The sequence below is a fragment of the Vombatus ursinus genome, unplaced genomic scaffold, assembly GCF_900497805.2.
Source record: "Vombatus ursinus unplaced genomic scaffold, bare-nosed wombat genome assembly UNPS02008996.1, whole genome shotgun sequence".
NCBI classification, from domain to species: Eukaryota; Metazoa; Chordata; class Mammalia; order Diprotodontia; family Vombatidae; genus Vombatus; species Vombatus ursinus.
This window is the reverse complement of record NW_020948774.1, coordinates 12,228,530-12,248,513: the sequence shown is the minus strand read 5'-3', so window position 1 is coordinate 12,248,513 and position 19,984 is coordinate 12,228,530. Positions and strand designations below refer to the sequence as shown.

The 19,984-nt window shown below is 36.9% G+C and overlaps 1 protein-coding gene across 5 annotated transcripts in view; it reads right to left on the bottom strand.

The window, feature by feature from the left end:
- Positions 1-19,984, bottom strand: part of ARHGAP44 (Rho GTPase activating protein 44) — a 163,663-nt gene that overhangs the window by 22,239 nt on the left and 121,440 nt on the right. For all 5 annotated transcript variants that reach the window (XR_003568110.1, XR_003568111.1, XM_027850203.1 and 2 more), the window contains exons 13-17: positions 19,652-19,732; positions 17,579-17,692; positions 17,021-17,112; positions 14,738-14,918; positions 7,038-7,259 (exon numbers count right to left, since the gene is read on the bottom strand). Coding sequence is in view for 3 of the 5 variants with exons in the window: in XM_027850203.1 (XP_027706004.1) it covers positions 7,038-7,259; positions 14,738-14,918; positions 17,021-17,112; positions 17,579-17,692; positions 19,652-19,732 (690 nt within the window). In the remaining 2 variants the exon portion in view is untranslated. The remainder of the gene's footprint in view (positions 1-7,037; positions 7,260-14,737; positions 14,919-17,020; positions 17,113-17,578; positions 17,693-19,651; positions 19,733-19,984) is intronic.

Below are 19,984 nucleotides of genomic sequence, written 5' to 3'. Positions count from 1 at the left end.
AAACAGAATTGGCCAGATAGAAAAAGTATAAAAGCTCACTGAAGAAAATAACTCGTTAAAAATTAGAATTGGCAAGTGAAAGCTAATGACACCATGAGACATCAAGAAACAATAAAACAAAATTAAAAGAATGAAAAAATAGAAGAAAATGTTAAGTATCTCATTGGAAAAACAACCTAGCTGGAAAAGAGACTCAGAAAAGAAAATTTAAGAATTATTGGACTACCTGAAAGCCATAATCAAAAAAGATCCTAGACATCATATTTCAAGAAATTGTCAAGGAAAATGGCCCTGATATTCCTAGAACCAGAGGGTAAAATGGAAATTGAAAGAATCCACCAAGCACCTTCTGAAAAAGATCTCAAAATGAAAACTCCCAGGAATATTATAACCAAATACCAGCACTCCAATGTCAAGGAGAAAATATTGCAAGCAGCCAGAAAGAAACAATTCAAATATCATGAAAGCAGAGTCAGGATCACATAATCCCAGAAGATTTAGCAGCTTCCACAAAAAAAGGTTTGGAGCACTTGGAATATGATATTTTGGAAGGCAAAGGAGCTAGGATAGCAAGCAAGAATAACCTATCCAGCAAAACTAAGTATCAGTTTCAGGGGGAGAAATATATATTTTTGCCTTTTTTTTTTTTGCAAGGCAATTGGGGTTAAGTGACTTTGCCAGGGTCACACAGCTAGTAAGTATCAAGTGTCTGAGGCCAAATTTCAGCTCAGGTCCTCCTGACTCCAAGACCTGGGCTCTATCCACTGTGCCATCTAGTGGAAATGTATATTTAATGAATAGAAGACTTTCAAGCATTCCTGATGAAAAGAACAGAGCTGAATAGAAAGTTTGACTTTCAAATACAAGACTCAAGAGAAGCATAAAAAGGCAAACATAAAAGAGAAATCACAAGGGAATCAGTAAGTTTAAACTGTTTACATTCACATGCGGGAAAAGTGATCATTGTAACTCCTAAGAATGTTATCATTATTAGGGCAGTTAGAAGGACATAGACAGGGGACATAGGTGTGAGATGATTATGAAGGGAAGATTTCAAAAAAATAAAATTAAGGGGTGAGAAAAGAGATGCACCATATTGTTGTTGAGAATAGATTATTTCACATAAAAGAGGCACGAAAAGAAGAGCTTTTACAATGGAGGAGAAGATGGTGAAAATGGGGGGTTGGCAGTACTTGAACCTTATTCTCATTAGAATTGGCTCAGAGAGGGAATAATATACCACTCGATTGGGTATAGAAATCTATCTTACCATACAGGGAAGTAGAGATGGAAGGAAGGGGAGGGGGACTGACAGAAGGAAGGGTGGATTAAGGGAGGTAGTGGTCAGAAGCAAAACAGACTTTTGGGGAGGGACAGGGTAAAAAGAGAGAAAGAAAGATAAACAGGGAAAAATAAGATGGAGGGAAATACACAATTAATGACCATAACTGTGAAGGTGAATGGGATGAACTCACCCTAAAACAGAAGTAAATAGAAGAATGGATTAAAAATCAGAATCCAACAATATGTAGTTTATAAGAAACACAAAACGGGGAGACATAAACAGAATAGAAATAAAAGGCTGAAGCAGAATCACTTATGCTTCAGGAGAAGTTTAAAAAAAAAGTAGGGGTAGCAACAAAGCAAAAGCAAAAATGTTGTTATTGTTTAATCATTTTAGTCATGTCTGATTCTTCATGATCTCATTTGGGCTTTTCTTGGCAAAGATACTGGAATGATTTGCCATTTCCTTCTCCAGTTCATTTTACCAATGAGGAACCGAAGCAAACAGGATTGAGTGACTTGCCCAAGGTCACACAGCTAGTAAGTAAACACCATGGTCTCCCACTGCATCCAGGGCCATCACCAGTTGCCTTGACCTATGCCTTGCCACTGGACTCAGATAACTCTAGAGGAGAATGAGGCTGATGACTTTGCACAGCTCTGCCTCACTTAAATTCAATCCACTTGCAAGTCAAGACGTCACCCTCCTGATATCATGGGTCCTCTTTGAGAATGAAAGCCAGATTTGAACTCAGAAAGATGAATCTTCCTGACTACAGATCTGACAGTCTATTAGCTTCCCAAAAGCAAAAATAGACATAATTAAGAGAGATAAGCAGGGAAACTACATTTTGCTAAAAAGTACCATAGATAATGAAGTAATATCAATACTAAACATATATGGACCAAATAGCATAGCATCCAAATTCTTAAAGGAAAAGTTAAATGAGTTACAGGAGGAAATAATAAAACTACACTACTGGGGCACCTCAAGTTACCCTTCTCAAAACTCTGCTAAAGTTGTTAACTATTTCAAGTAGTTTTTCAGTTGATTCTCTAGGATTCTCTAAGTATACGATAGTATCATATGCAAAGAGTAATAGTTTTTGTTTCCTTAATGCCTATTCTAATTTTTTCAATTTTTTTCTCTTATTGCTATAGCTAACACTTCTAGTATAATATTGAACAATAGTGGTAATAATGGGCATCCTTGTTTTCCCCCTCAACTTATTGGAAAGGCTTATCCCCACTACAAATAATGCTTGCTGATGGTTTTAGGTGGATACTATTTGTCATTTTAAGGAAAACTTCATTTATTCTTATGCTGTCTAGTGTTTTTATTGGAATGGGTATTGTATTTTGTCAAAAGCTTTTTCCCCACCTATTGAGATAATCATATCATTTTTTTGTTATTGATATGGTTAACTATGCGATAGTTTTCTTAATATTGAGCTAGCTCTGCATTCTTGATATAAATCTCACCTAGTCATAGTGTATGATCTTTGTGATATATTACTGTAATGCCCTTGCTAGTATTTTATTTAAAAAATTTTTTGCTCTCTCTCTCTTTTCTCTCCCTGGTTTAGATGTCAGCACCTTATTTGTGTCATAAAAGGAATTTGGTAGGACTCCTTATTTGCTTATTTTTCCAAATAGTTTATATAGTATTGGAATGAATTGTTCTTTAAATGTTTGGTAGAATTTACTTGTGAATCTGTCTGGTCCTGGCAATTTTTTCTTAGGGAGATCATTAATGGTTTGTTCAATTACTTTTTCTAAGAAGGCGTTATTTAAGTATTCTATTTCTTCTTCTGTTAACCTGAACAATTTATATTTTTGTAAACTTTCATTCATTTTGCTTAGATTGTTATATTTACTGGCATATAACTGGGCAAAATAGCTCCTATAATTTTTCATCTTCATTGGTGGTGAATTCACCCTTTTCATTTTTGATGTTGGTAATTTAGTTTTCTTTCTTTTTAAAAATTAATTTAACCAGTGTTTTATTTACTTTATTGGGTTTTTCATATAAAAATCTCCTACTTTTATTTATTAGTTCAATGGTTTTCTTACTTTTAACTTTATTAATCTCTCCTTTGACATTTTGGATTTCCAATTTGACTTAATTGAAGATTTTCAATTTGTTCTTTTTCTAATTTTTTTTTTAGTTGGATGGCCAATTCATTGATCTGTTCTTTCTCTATTTTATTTACATAAGTGTTTAGAGATATAAAATTTCCCCTAAGTACTGCTTTGGCTGCATCCTATAAATTTTGGTATGTTGTCTCACTGTTGTCATTCTCTTTAATGAAATTACTGATTGTTTCTACGATTTGTCCTTTGACCCACTCATTCTTTAGGATTAGATTATTTAGCTTCTAATTAATTTTTAATCTATCTTTCTGTGGCCCTTTATTGGATGTAATTTTTATTGCATTACAATTTAAAAATGATGCATTTAGTATTTTTGCTTTTTTGTATTTGCTTGTATGGTTTTTAATGCCCTAATACGTGGTAAATGTTTGTGTAGGTGCCATGTACCACTGAGAAAAAGATATATTCCTTTCTATTCCCATTCAGTTTTCTCCAACATCTTTTGAAATATTCTCTTTCTCTCCATGCACGTGACCACAACCATGGTGTAGGCTACCATCACATTATATTTGGACTATTGCCATAGCTTCCTAATTGATTTTCTTGCCTCAGGTCTCTCCATCAATCCAATTCATCCTCCACTCAGCTGCCAAAGTGATTTTTCTGAAGTAGCCAAGTCATCCCCCTCCCCCTCCTTATAATTTTACTATTTCTCCATGTAACTCATTTGGTGTTCCTGTAAGTATTTAGGTTCAGTTCCATTTGGCATATATATTTTATGTATCAAAATTAATTTACTATCTATGGTACCTTTCAGGAAATTGTAGTTTTTCTGTTTATCTTTTAAGATGAAATCTATTTTTCCTTATCTTAGAGCATAATGGATTTGCTCTAGGCCCTTATTTCAACTTTGTATGAAATTTTTTCAAGTGTTGTAAAACAGCATATTATTGGATTCTGCTTTTTAATACTTTTTTTATCCTCTTCTGTTTTAAAGTATGTTCTTCCCATTCAATTTACAGTTATGCTTTTTAATTGCTTATTTCTCTCCATCTTATTCTCTTATCTCTCTTCCTCTTTTTGTTCTCTGGATATTCTTCGCAAAGAAGAGGGTCACAAAACAGGAGTATGCTGAGTACTAGTGCTCTATGCTTGATGCAACCAACCTCCCATCCCCTCCTGCCCCTCTTCTCTTCCCCTCACCAAGATCCAAATCACAGCTTCTTACTCCTTCTTTAAGTTCATACCCCTCTTCACAATCTACCCTCTAATGCAATTGTTTATGAAATTGTTTTAAAGATACATTTTCTCCAGGGGTTACTTTGGTTGTATTCTAAAAATTTTATTATGTTGGTAGGTTGTCTCATTGTGTCCCTTATCTTTAGTGAAACCACTATGATTTATTCTTTGACCTACCACTTCCTCAAGATTCCATTTAGTCTCCAATAAATTTGTTAAACTTTTCCCAAAGGTCCTTTATTAAACATAATTTTTACTGCACTGTGGTCAGTAAAAGATGTATTTAATAATTCTCCTTTCATATATTTGTGAAGTTATATCTAATGTATGGTCAATTTTTATAAAGGTGACACACTAGTCTTTTCTTTTTTTTTCCCTCCCAAAATTGGATTCTAACAGTTTTCATAGTGATGAGTCAGACTACATGTCACCAGAAGAGCTCAACTTAGCTCCACATGTAGTCTATGGTATGGACCCCAAGGACCCATCTGCATGCAGACACCATGGGATATGGGTGATTCAACCCTCTGCTATACTTAGCTAGGTCCTCAGATATGAGGTGATTTGTCACTGGGACTGTATTGAAGCCTTTTAAGCATGGCAGAACCTGCAAGAATTGTATAATCCTCTAGCATAGACTTGTAGAGTCCAAGTTCATTCTGAGCACCAGGATGAGGCAACTGATAAGCACTTAGTAGAATTCCTTTAATGCATTCTGGAATTTTGTTAGGAATTGAAGTTAATCTCATAGGCCTATAATTTGTAGATGCTGATGGTCACAAAAGAGATATGTGAGTTTCAATAGTTCAACATAAAACACAACATTTTTGAGCAAGCCATTTCCCTTCTCTGTGTCTCATTTCAACTGCAAAATAAGGGACTCAGTCCCTTAGGTCTTTTTTACCTCTAATGAACAATGAACAATTGTATTGGTTTTTTTTTTTAATTTCTCTGAATGATTTCCTGACCTCTCCAACTGCGACAGCCTCCTCCTTGAAATTATCTTCTATATGCTATGTATTTTATATTTACTTAAGTATCTAAGTAAATACACATGTGTATGTTTCCCCTTCTTCTAGAATGTAAGTTCCTTGAGGGTAGAGTCTGATTTGTTTTTTTCTCTGTATTCCCAACACCAAGCACAGTTTAGGTTCATAGTAAGCCCTTAGTAAATGTTTATTGATATGTAAATCCCCTTTTGCTTTTTAAAGAGATAAGCCTAAGTCAAGGGAGCAGATGACATGATGTGTTCCTTGGTGTTCTTCCTGCCACCTAGAAAGAAGGAGGCCGTGTGATATACTGGAAAGAGCATTGTCTCTGAAGTTAGAGGATCTAGGTTAAAATCCCACAAGTCATTTATCCTCCTGCAGCCTCATTTTCCTCTTCGGTAAAATGAGGAGTTAGATTAAATGACCTATGAGGTCCCTTCAAGCTCCAGATCTATGAACCTGGTTTTATTTTTCTTTCAAAATGAAAATAAAACCTGAAAAATCTGAATGGAAGAATTTGAGGCATGGTAGTGGGGAAAGTACATCAGACTAGGACAGCTACTCTGTCACTAATTTATTTTGTCACTAATCTTGAGAACATCATGATCTCTTGGGGTCCTAGTTTCCTCACCTATGAAATGAAAAAATACCAACCCTACCTTCTTCTTAGGGAATTTATGAGAATAATGTAAGGTTTTAGGTGGGAAACGGCTTTGATAAACAGATGTGTAATGATGGTATTATTATAAAAAGCCCCAATCCTTCCTCCATAACAGTTTGATGACTATTACTCTGCTAACATAGTTAACAGGGTCCTTAGAAATCTTGACTAGCCAGAAGACATAACGCTGTTGTTGTCTGTTGACTTGTGACAAACCACTTGTATTTGCTACAATATGACAACAATATTATGACTTAATCTTCACCCAAGATACCTACAAAATTGTTGGGGAAGGGGGAGTGGTGATAGTAGGATTTCTCACTAAACATGACGATTACATAGATATGGTCCCAGGGGCTTCAACTAGGGAGTGGGAGAAACAATATCTGGAAATGACTGTGCTCTAAAAATGAAGACACTAATTAAGTTTTTTAAAACCATGAAAATTACAGAAGGAGAGAGAAATTCTGGAACGCAATCTTAGCTTTCCCATATTCTGCTTTAGCAAAAAAAAAAAAAAAATACCACCTTAACTCTTTTTAACCCAGAATGAAGATTTTGAAAAGCTTCAAATCTCCCTTAATCTTTAGGGGAACTTCAGAGAAGATTATCCTGGGCTGTACTTATGGAGAAAGTCACCCATAAATATTTAGAAAAAGAAAAGCACCATAACTGAATCAAAAAGAGCCACCAAACGGGCATGGGCAAGTAAAGGAATCACACTTAGATCGGTTCAGATCCTCCCCATCCTGAGTTACCTTCTTTCTTACCTTGTCTGCTCAGCCATAGACTGCGAGCCAAAGTTAGATGGAGGATGGGAAGAAGTTGCTGAAATGTCAAGTAACTCCTCAGGAACTGGTGACTGAGGTGGAACAGTAAGATCAGAAGGTGGAGCAGGAGGCTGCACAGTTGGTGGAGTACAGGATGATTTTCGGGTGACAGAGGAACCTCTTCGGGCCACCCAAGATGTATCCATAACCCTCACACCCATGCTGGTCGGGGAATGACACAAAGACACTTGTTTATCATCCTATAATATAACTGGCAGGATCCCTTCCCAACAAAGCAGAAACATTAAAGCACATCTGCACAAAAGTGAAACATTAGCATAGCCTGAGCACAGCCTTCTTCCCCTCTGGGATAAAGCAATGCCATTGTTATTTCTGAATTGAAATGGGAATTAAAAGCAAGTTTTTCCCACCCACACACTCTGCTGGGGCCAGCCTATGACAACTCTGGTTGGTGTAGGTTTCAATAGAGTTGTTTCCCTTAGCAGGAGGAATTAAGGATAGGGTTGTGGTACTTCAATATTCTGCTAAACCCACCTGGCCATATTAAGAGTCTGTTGTGCCACAATCTCAAACCTTCCCTCAAAGTACAAGATGGTCTCATCTAGAAAGATTTTGAGCAAGGGAAGGGAAAATACACGGACATTAATGGCTGGGCCTTTAGGTTACCTCCAAATAAGCAGAAACATCAGATCAGTTCTTTAAAGCCTGGTAGGATACAGAGCAAATTTAACAACTATGTGTTGGTCTCTTGGTGTAGTAGAAAGTGTCCTTGAGTGGGCATCATGAGATCTATAGTCTAGTCTGGCTTCACTGCTAATTATATGGCTTTGGGCAAGTGTCTTCTATGCCTTAGCTTCCTTGTATGCAAATTGTGGGTGTTAGATTCCACAATTTTGGGATTCTAATTTAATGATGAAAACACAGCATAAATATTTGCCAAGCAACCAAACACTGAGCATTCAACCTCTTGAAGAATTCACTGGGACATAGCTAGCTTAAGGTTTAAAAGGCTTAACATGGCCCAGCAGCTACTAGCGGATACCATACCTTTGGATTTTCCTAAGGCTGCATGGACAAAAACATACAAATATTAGTGTCAAAGAAACTAAATCTTTCTTTGGGTGAGAAGGACCCAATAAAGGAGCCCCTATGAAGAGTATGGATATATAATAAGCCCTTTACTCACTTCAGTTAATACTTTTTATGTGGTCAAAATTTATTTTCCATTGGTAATGATGAAAATATCCCATAAATCACCACAGAGTCTTGTTGAGACTGTGTGGTGGGGATGGGGATGGAGGAGGGAGAAAGAGATGGTTTAACAGGAAGATCCATCTACTTTTAAGTGAATTGACATTGTAAATTTCCCTTTAATTTGCATCAAAGTCAAATATAGAAGTGTAAATGAGGACTGTGGTTCATGTATCTTCCTGACCAAAAAGTAGATCACACATGAAACAAAAATAAACCACTCACATAAAGAGATGCCATTGTGTACTCATAACTCCAATGCCCCCAATGTGGGGCAGTAAGAAAAGGAGGAAGGAACGAAAGTCACACACTTACCATTTTTATAGTCAAGCCAAGAACTTCCCTCTCCCAAAAGAAACATTCAAATATATTGATATCAAAGTAGAACAGCAATACATACGTCAATATTTATTATGGATGGGCATAGCAGCTGGGGCACAGACACCTTAGAGAATTTTGGTTTGGCATATCTACTATAGTGGGAAAAATACTGTAGATGTTTGATTTCCAGAAAGAGAGAGTTAAGTTGGGATGGGAATTCTTGCCCAATTATGTATTCATCTTTATTTTTTCCCTGGAAGGCAATGATAGGATTCATCATATCATATTTTGGCCATATCTAGGTAAACTTCAGGGCAAAATTGGAAGCATATAAACATTTCTACTTTGGGATATCTCCAATCTACAATCTTGACTCTCACTGAAGGTGGCTGACCTGTTTTCAGGTATGCTGTAGAAAGAATTTCTATTCAGGTCTGAGTAGAACTAGATCACTTCTGAGGTCCCTTTAAGTGTGACATATATAGCTTCAAAACAGGTAGAAGCAAGCCGAGGGCAACTGCTTATTATTTGCAGTGCTCATAGGATTGGACTGTCTTGGTCCTAGCACCCACTGTGGAATTCAAGCCACTTGAGTCTGAGATATCTCTGGAACAATCCTCTTGCCCTCATCGCTTAGGAGACCCCTGGGAATGTCCTGGTAGTTTGGGAAAAAGGGGGGGGGGTGGGAAACTAGCTTGATTCCTCAGGAAATATGGGTTGGTAAATGAGATTCAAGGAAGAATCTCTCTCTCTCTCCCTTTCTCTCTCTCTCTCTCTCTCTCTCTCTCTCTCTCTCTCCCTCTCAAGCTTTCTCTGGTACAAATCTATACAGGTTCTTTTCCTACTTGTCTAAGTCTGTCTCAGTTTCCTTTCTCCAAGCCATGTCTGCTAACAGGGGGTATCAGTCAGTCAACCAGCATTTATTAAGTGCCTTCATAGTAGTGGTCTAATTTGATAATTGATTCTCTGAGTGGGTGGCTCTGGCTCTTCTTGACAAGATATCTGCACAAGCATTTGATTATATTCTCAATAGTATTTCCCAGCAGATTGCATCCACAATCATCACCCCTCTCTCCTTAACCTCTTTTTTATTTTTTTGTTTATTTTTTATTTTTTGGCAATTGGGGTTAAGTGATTTGCCCAGGGTCACACAGCTAGTAAGTGGCAAGTGTTTAGTCTGAGGCCGCATTTGAACTCAGGTTCTCCTGATTTCAGGGCCACTGCGCCACCTAGCTGCCTTTCCCTTAACCTCTTTCTAAAAGCTAATCAATTGTTTTCACACATGCCCAGGTCTCTCCCACCCTTAAAAAAAAAAATCACTAGATTCTATTATCCCCTCAAGCTACATCCTGTATCTCTCCTCCCCTTTTCAGGCAAATTCCTTGAAAAAATTGTCTATATTCACTACTATTATTTATTCTCTCATTCACTCTTTTTCAGTCTAGTTTGTCACCTCATCACTAAATGGAAACTGCCCTTTCCAAAATTACCAATAATCTCTTGACTGCCAAATAGAATGGCTTTTTCTCAGTCCTGATTCTTCTTAACCTGTCTGAGGCATTTGATACTTGTGGACCTCTCACTCCTACTGGATATCTATCTTATCTGGGTTTCTGTGATGATGTTTTCTCCTAGCTGGCTTCTGACCTATCTGACCTTTCATTTTCAGTCTCTTTTGCTGGCATATCACTAATATCATTTCCTTATTTGTATGTCATCCCTAGGGTACTATGCTAGGCCCTGTTTTTCTTCTCTCTCCATACTTTCTTGGTAATAGACTCATCAGATTTATATTTTCAGCTCCAGTTTCTCTAGTTTCTGAGTTTTAGTTTGCATCACCAACTATCCATTGGACATTTCAAACTGCATGTCCTAGAGACATCTTAAACTCAAATTGTCCACAACTGAATTCATATTTTCTTTGTAAACCTTCTTTTCTTCCAAACTTCCCCATTTCTGTTGAAGATACTATAATTTTTCCAGTCTCCCACCTTGATAACCTTGGCATTATCCTCAACTCCTCAAGATTCCTCAGCTTACATATCCAACCAGTTGCCAAACCAATTTCCAGTTGTCATCTTTACTCTCATAACAGCTCTTGCCTTTGACTCCTTCTCTCTACTCATGCAGCTACCACCTTGGTTAAGTCTCTCATTATTCCAACAGCCTCCTAATTGGTCTTCCTTCCTCAAATCTCTCATTACTCCAGTCTATTTTATATACTCTTGCCAAAGTAATTTTCCTTAAGTGCAGATTTGACCATGTGATTCCAGTGGCTTCCTATTGCCTTCAGTATAAAATCTAAACTGATTTGTTTAGCTTTTAAAGTCCTACACAATCCAACCCCAAACTATCTTTCTAGCCTCATTGGATGAGTCTCCCCTTTAATTAAGCCAGACTGGCTTCTCTGTTCATCATAAACAATACACTCTATCTCCTTGCTTCTACTAATGCTCTCCCTCCCAAACTACCTTAAATTTAACTACTCTGTAGATATTTGTACTTATTCTCTCTATATACACATATGTACATATAAACATATGCTTGTGTTTATTCTACATATACATATAAATATTTACATAATTAAATATAAAGTTATATTTGTATATATGTATAATATATATGTATAATATGTATATTTATATAAATATAAGTAAACATGCATATGTATGCACATATACTTATTATCTCCCCAACTAGAGTGTAAATTCAATATGAGTAGGGACTGTTTCATTCTTTGTACCTGTACTTGTATCCTCAGTGCCTAACAGTAAGTTAAATGGTTCACAGTAGTTACTTTAATAAGTACATGTCGATTGATTAATTTATCAATTCAATGGTGAGGCACAAACAACTAGTTATACATTGTTTCTCATAGTAAATAACACACATATATTATTTATATACTTATATATACACACATATATTTGTTGTTCAGTTGTTCAGTCATGTCCAACTCTTCATGACTCCGTGGACCATAAAGTCCATGGGATTTTCTTAGCAAAGACATTGGAGTGGTTTGTCATTTTCTTCTCCAGTGAATTGAAGCAAACACAGGTTAAGTGACTTGCCCAAGGTCATGCAACTATGAGGTTGGATTTGAACTCAGGTCTTCCTGACCCCAGGTCCACCGAATAATCTAGCTGCCTTCTAGAAAAGCTAGAAAGCATCTAGCTGTGTGTGTGTGTGTGTGTGTGTGCACACGTATGTGTGCGTATATGTGTTTGTATGTATACACACATATATGTATATATGTGTGTGTATGTGCGTAGGAGTGTGTGCCCGTGTGCATGAAAACACATAGTGCTCTTGCCGTGGCTAGAAAATAGAAAAGATTCTTGAAGTTCCCTTAAGGTGAAATAAACTTCCTGCTAGGCCAATTTCACTGCATTATTCATTGAGAAAACCTAATTACAAAGATTTCAGATTTAAAACTCAATGATGTCTTGAATGCAATGACGCCAATTAAAAATTTCATTGTTTCTCCATCTGCTCTGATTCAGACTAGAAGAAGAGCTATGCTATAAGAGCTATAAAAGCATTCTATTTCATAGCATCATTTCTGATAGTGTTTTGCTTTGTAAACTGTATTGATGTAATCGATTTGTTTTAGTAAGAAAAAGAGCAAAACTACTACAAAGCAGATATTAACAAATAGCTACAAAAATTAATGTTTTCTGACTGACCTCACCATTCCCCTAAACTAACTTATCCTTTCCTGAAAACTATGGAGCATCAGTTATGAAACTAGTTTTTTCTTGGGATATTTGAATTCTACTTCTTGTTATTTTTAAAACACATAACAAATCTATCACTGTAGAAGACACTGTAATATATATGTAAGAAATACTTTTAAATAGGCATCAACCTTTTAAGTGACATGGTCCAATATTTTTAACTGAATCAAAAATGTTGTGATAATAATAATAATAATGATGATGATGATAATAATATGGACATATTTGTTGGCCGGTATTGAGTATTTTGAAATATAAATCATAAAAGTAAAAACCTCAGAACTACTGACATTAAAGGAGACACCAATAGAGCACACATGATTCTAACTTGCTAGTGAAATTTGTTTGAAGAAAATTGAATTTGAAGTTCATTCAACAATGAATCCCCATGCCAATATGATATAGGTATCTGTGTACATGAAATCAGTCTTCTGTACTTCTGGAGCATAGTTATTCAGATGCATATATTTATATATTTAAAGCATTTAAATATATGCTAGAAATGGGAAAATTCATTAAGAAAAAGCCAGGGCAGGGAACATACTCAATTAGTAAGAACTGTACTTTCATTTAAATTTAATTACTTCATAAGAGACAATATTTTGGTTATATGTATATATGGTTAGTAAAACTAGAATTCATTGATGAATGATTGACACAAGAAACCACAAATCAGAATAAAGTGTTAGAATGAAACTTCTGAAATGTTGCCAACAGCTGGTTCTAGAGAACTCTAGAGAATTCTAGTAGTGACAAAAGAAATTCTAGATGTCAGCTAACCTGGGATTTGTTTAAGGTATCACTATTTGCTCACTGTTTCTTTCCCATTGATAGTTAACGGATTATTAGTGCCCCAACATGGTTCAAAACATAACTCCTTAGAAATCATTCTAAAATGTTTTGCCAGAGGCAGCTGGGTAGTACAGTGAATAGAGATCACCAGCCCTAGAGTTGGGAGGACCTACGTTCGAATCCAGCTTCAGACACTTGACACTTATTAGCTGTGTGACCCTGGGCAAGTCACTGAACCCCAATCACCTCCCCCCAAAATAAATAAATAAATAAATAAATAAATAAAAGTTTTGCCAGAGGAAGGTATTTAGGAACCAGACCCTTAGGGTTAGAGGGCAGGAAGAGCAGACTAACTTGACTAAGGGACAAGGAGCAAATGTCGACCAGGGCTCTAATTTCAAGTCTGAATTCTTTCCATAATGTCTTCGGAGGCTCTGATCAGGTTGGAGGTGCTCTAGACAAAGATTACCAATCACTTAATGGTAAAAGTAAAATAGCATTTTAAAGTCCAACCATGAAAATGAGATTAAATTAAATTAGACAATTCCCTAGCAAGAGCTATTGTTTCATTCACACAAAAATCAGAAATCCTTCCCTGAGATAACTAAGGGACTATGAATTTCTGGTACTCTCCTAGTTTGTTCCCTAAATATGCCACATCTTATCCTTAACAGGAAAGAAAGATAAATAACCCCCCAAAACCTCTGAGATGAATCCCAAGGTTTCTAGTTAACAGGGAAAGAACTCTCTGGTCACCTTGGAAAACGAAGGTTGCTCACCCTTTTTAGGGAAAATGAGACTCCAGGCATCCTACCCAGCCCTCCCTATCACCACATGGAAAAGCTGGTCTGCAGACAGAGGAGACCACTCTCATCTTAAGGCTCATATCCTTTCTAAAATAATTCATTGTGACATGCCTTTCTAATGGAGCTACCCACCTACCCTAGTGCCCTATTTGGGGCACTGTGAGAGGCACTAAAAAGGGTTGAGCTTAATTTCTCATTATCTAGATCTTACTGATGGTGCTTTTTATTTCTTCTTCTTTTGAAGAAGTGACTACTTGGTTCATATGAACTTCTGTCATAAAAAGAGAAGGGAAGGGAAGGGAAGGGAAGGGAAGTGAAGGGGAGAAGAGGAGAGGAGAAGAGAGGAGAGGAAAGAGAAAGAGAGAGAGAGAGAGAGAGAGAGAGAAAGTGTATGTGTATGCGTGTGTTTAATTCTGGCTGTCCACTAGGAATAGGAAATGCAGGGTTTTGTTGTTGGTTTTGATTCTGGCTACAGACTAGTATGGGTGATGCTGAATTCTACATAAGGTTTAAATGGGAGATGCAGTTTTTTTGTTGTTCTGTTGTTTTTTATTCTGGCCACTTACTGGTATAGGTGATGCAGAACTCTATAAAAGGTTTAAATTTTTATCCATTCCAGTTTTACTAACTTATGTTTTTATGAATTCAACAGACATTTGGATGTCTCTTTGCTGCTGCTAAGGTTTATGAACTTTCCAGCAAACTGCATTTTTCTTATACCTCCCTCCCCACCTGCCTTTCCGAGGGCTGAGAAGGAAATATCTGATCATACCCATCCTTCTTGTAAAACTCCAACATCATATTATCAGTAGCCACACTGAGGGGCCGCCGAGCTGGCTCAGGCTGTCGCTGATCAGGAGGGTCCATATCAGGAGATGGCACTGAGCTGTAATTTGCATTGTGGTTCACATGTATAGGGCTCCCGTAATTACCTGTCACATTGAACTCTATCTCTGCCAGGGAAGAAAGAATGGGTATGTATGTAAAGCCTCATGTCTTATGACCACCCCTCCCCACCCCCATATCTTCTGATTGATGAGGGCAAGAGATATCTCCTCCTCTTGCTTTCCCACGTAGAAAGGTCCATCTCATCCATTCCCCATGCCACTAACTTTAGCCTGGCAATTCCTTTTTTTATAGTAATTTACTTACCAACTCTTCCCAGAGCCCACACAGCCACAATTTTCCATCTTTCCATTCCCACTTTCTTATTCACATTTTTGAACAATATCCCTACCCCATTCTCTTTCCGGTTTCTGTTCTTTGTCATCAATAGAGCTCTCAGAATAATCAATAACTCATCTCTCAGATGGTGACACACAAAGCAGAAATAACATGAATTAATTTTTTTCAATCTTAGATTAGTATGAGACTAGTTTCCACAGGGGGTAGAATACAGAGCTAGCAAGCTCAGAGTCTGATATCCACATGGACCACTTTTTTTTTTTTTAAAAGGCAATTGGGGTAAGTGATTTGCCCAGGGTCACACAGTTAGTTAAGTGTCAAGAGTTTGGTCTGAGGCCGAATTTGAACTCAGGTCCTCCTGATTTCAGGGCTAGTGCTGTACCCACTGCGCCACCTAGCTGCCCCCTATGTGGACCACTCTTAAGCTTAGCAAAAGTTATCTTATGAGGAGAAAATCATGATTACAAAGTAATGTCACTAACTTGGCAACAAGAATAGGGTATAGAACTACTATAAGTCCAATTATCTCAGTTCAAGCTAAGAGTCAAGCCAATCAGCATTAAGTGCCTACTGTGCACACAGGCACAGTGCTAGATACTAGGGATACAAAGACAAAAATAAAGACAGTATCCACCCTCAGTGAAATTACTTTCTCTTGTGGAAAACAATATGTACACATATAAATAAGTACCAAATATATACAAATTAAATACAAGGTAATTTTTGGTGGTGTGTAGGAAGGCACTAGTATCTTATTAAAACAAGATTCACTAGGAAGTGGTTCCCTAAAGGAAGTTAAGGATTCTAAAAGATAGAAGTGAGGAGGAGATATATTATAAGCATTATGGGACAGGCTATGTATGATGATGGAACTTTAATAAGTCAAAGATCATAGATTCAGTCTCTGTAAATGCAATATAGTGAAGCAGAAAATACACCAGATTTAAGAAATCAGAGATTTGGTTCCTGTCCTGCTACTATGTGACCTTAGCAAAGTCACTTTCCTTCTCTGGTCCTTAGTTTTCTCATCTGTTAAATGAAATGATAGGGTTGTATTAGATCATGTCTAAGAGTCCCTTCTAGCTCTAAATACTATGACCTTACACTTATTTGGACGATGATGCTATTTATTGCCCAAAACATTTCTAGAACTTCTCTTTGGAAAAAGTCTGCATAGCTAATTTATGAGACAGCTAAGGGAACCAGTCTCTTATTTATATGTCTAGCTACCAAGGGAATAGGATCACAGAGTTTAGACAAATCACCAAAATATATCATTACTGGAAAACAACTTTATATGTTAGTGTTCATCACATATACATATGCACATATACATACACACATATATATGTATATATACATATATGGAGATAAGACAATAATAGAGACTTCAAAAATACTAAGTTGTCACTTCATCTCTTTGGACCTCATTTGCTTTATCTATAAAATGAGCAGGTTCTGATCTTTAAAGGTCCATTTCAGGTCTACTAACCTATGTTTATATGAATTCAACATTCATCAGACATTTATCGAATGTCTACTCTTTGCCAGCTGAATCAAGATGCTGGCAGTAAATCACTGAATGATTTATTACACTAGAAGGCAAGAGACTTTTGCTTTCTAGTGTAATAATGACTTGGAGTAAAAATTCCCTCTGGTAAAAATTTTGCTTACAGTGCCAATAGGTATTGTGGGTATGACCTTTCTGATGTACCTGAAAGTGAGCATGGTATAGAAAATGCTTGAGGTAGCAATGCATCATTTTTAATGACCTTGGAGCTAGTGATCCTTATGTTGTCCTAGACTTCTTATTTCCTACTGGTGCCCACCAGACACTAGTCCTCACAAGCTAGCATCACCCACTACATACCCCCAGGAAAGAACCAATCAGCATGTTGGATGATAGGCTCAATGATCCCAACGATCTGCAGAGAAACTGTGGTCATCATCTCAGTAATATTCCTAAAACACACAACAGAAGGTCATGGACAGAAGAAGGCAGAGATGTCTTGGGAACTCCAAGAAGCATTACTGATGCCAACGGCATTTGGAATCTTTGGTCAAGATTATGTCTGAGAAGACAAAGTGTAAGGAAGAGCCGTGCAAAAGTTTTCTATATAATTTGCTAGGTCTTTGCCCCTGCCATGGAGACTTACTACAATCTTGTTACCCATGCTAACTTAGCACTTATCCATATTTTATCACCAGGCTCATCCTGAGCTGAGGATGTCAATGGGGTGGGAGAGATGGAGAAGGGAAGTACTTCAGTAGCATATAGTATCCCCTTCTTGTGACCAAAATAATATTCCACAGAGCCAGCATGAGAGGGCTGCAAAGGCTTGAAACATGAACACTACTGGCAATTGCTTTACATTCCCATTATTCTTCTCCTGCTAATATCACTCTCAACTCCTTGTGCTTTACTCACCCATCTGCTTGTGGCCACAACAAGTTGGGTCCTAGTACAATAGCCATGTTACTGGGGGTCATCTTGTTTGTGTCTTGAAATTCTGACAATTTAGCTAAAAATTTGATCAAGTATCTGAAAGGAAATCAAAAAGTATTGGTTGAAAAAGGGCTAGATGACTGGATAGGAATTTTATTCTGTGCAGCTCAACTATCCAAGAACTCATACTGCATACTTGCTTTGATACAGATATCCTGGAGAAATCTGTCTTAACATTTTATATTGCAACATAAGGACATTATGAGGAAAATGCTTTGTAAACCCTAAAATGCTATGTAAATGTGAATAATCATCATTGTCCTCATGTCTTTGGGCTAAGTCATTCCTGCTATATTCCTTTGCCATGCTTAGATCTCAGTAAGATGCCTTCATCTGTTTTAAATAAATACTATCTCAAGAAATTCATCACTATTCCCCCAAATCCATTACATGATACCTTATCACATCATAGAAAACCCATTTTCTGCTATCTTCTCTTTTCCCCTAACAGAGAAATATGTATTCTACGTATTCTATTTCCATGCATGGAAAGAGAAAGAGATAAACCCATGCACAGAAAAGTATCTTCAGAAACTAATATTTCTTTTCCCTATGGCAAGCTTAATAGGTCTGGGAGTCTGATATATCAAAGAGGAACTTGAGATAAATAAATATTTGATGCTCCTAGTTTTTGCACAATAAATTTTAAATAGTTGGTGGGGGAGGGAGAAATAGTGGCGGGGAAAAGATATTTAAAAAGAAAAAAAAGTAATTTGCTTTGACAGTTTGTTTCATCCATTATTAAAAATTACTGTTAAACCAACTGAAAACCATCTTATATAATTATGCTGTTGATCAACGTTAAACACAGCAACACAATACACAAATGCATCTGTACACATGATGATACTCATACCCCAGAAAGAACAAAAAAAAAAAAATAAAACACTGTTTAACCATATAGCCAATACATCAGAAGACGTCCCTGAAAACCATGGAATGGATGGAGGAGTATCAGATAAGACAAAAAGTTCAATAGTGTCAGTAAGGAACTCTTGCAAAAACACAGAATCTGTAAATAAGTGACTTGACATGTTAACATTTAGAATAAAAGAGATAGGGACTGAATTCCAAAAAGTAAAATCAAGAACTCAATGAGAGACATACCTTATGAAAAGTAAGAATCTCACTAAGACCACTATCATTGGTTGTCTTCAACTTTTACCCTTGAACAATGACTCTGCTACTAATACCCCGGAAGGAAGATCCTGATAAAGGAGCTCTCAACTTTTCACAGTGTTATTACCTATTCTCACAATATCCATGGGCAAGAATGATGGTCTGGGTAAGATGGAAGCTCACTCTTCTCTTTAGGAGAAATGTGCTAAGGCAAATATAAATAAGTCTGAGCAATTTAAAAAAAGGGGGGTGGAAATTGGAGATAATGTTGACATTTAACAGAGGCCTGTTTTAAATGTCTATATTCATTGACAACTGATTTTCAGGTAAACTCCTGAGCTAAAGAACAGAAGTTTTTTGTTTGTTTGCTTGTTTTTTTCCTGATCACTAGTTTCTTGAAAAGATAAAGTTCTTAGACCAAAGGTCAGACTCAGAAAAACAAAGGGAAGGGACAAGTCATATATACTGGCCAGACTGTATGCTTCTGCCAAGTAGAAAAACAGCAAAGTTCAGCAAGTTTCTGCTGATGAAATCACTTGAGCATTCAGGTACACTGCGGTGCATCTTGGTAAAGATAAAGAGGTTCTCCTTGTCAATGGTATCTTGAAGTGGTTGTTTGAACTGGGTTAGTTAGGAGGGACTTACTGGAAATAACTAATGTTAAAACTAAGTATACAACAGACATCGATAAATGCCTTTCCATGATAACTAGTGCTTGCAATGATAAATGAATGCTAAATGCCTATGAGATTACTAATAGAGAGAAACTGTTGGTCACCTGGATACTGGGATAGGAGTCCATTCAGCTTATAATTTCTGTGGAAGACCAGAGACAAGAAAATGAACATCATCCAGATGCTTTCCATTTCTACTTACCTGATATTGTTATGATTGGCCTTGGGAAGTTTTTCACAAGTGTTCCATAGGGCCTGAAGCATCTTATCTTGATCTTGGATGCTGGAAGATTAAGATGAAACATCGGTGGCTAAGAATGAATGAAATCTACCAGTGTAACTGACAATGGGATTTAATTTCATTAAGCAGTCCTCAAACTCCATTCCTCAATGACCATTCAATGTCATTGACTTTTACCAGCCAGGCTGATTCCTAATTCTCTAACAGTAGCCCCTTCTCTGATTGGCTTGGTAGCTGCAGCCCTCCCACCCACACATAACTATAGTGGCCCCTTCAACTTCTTGGTAAAGTTTA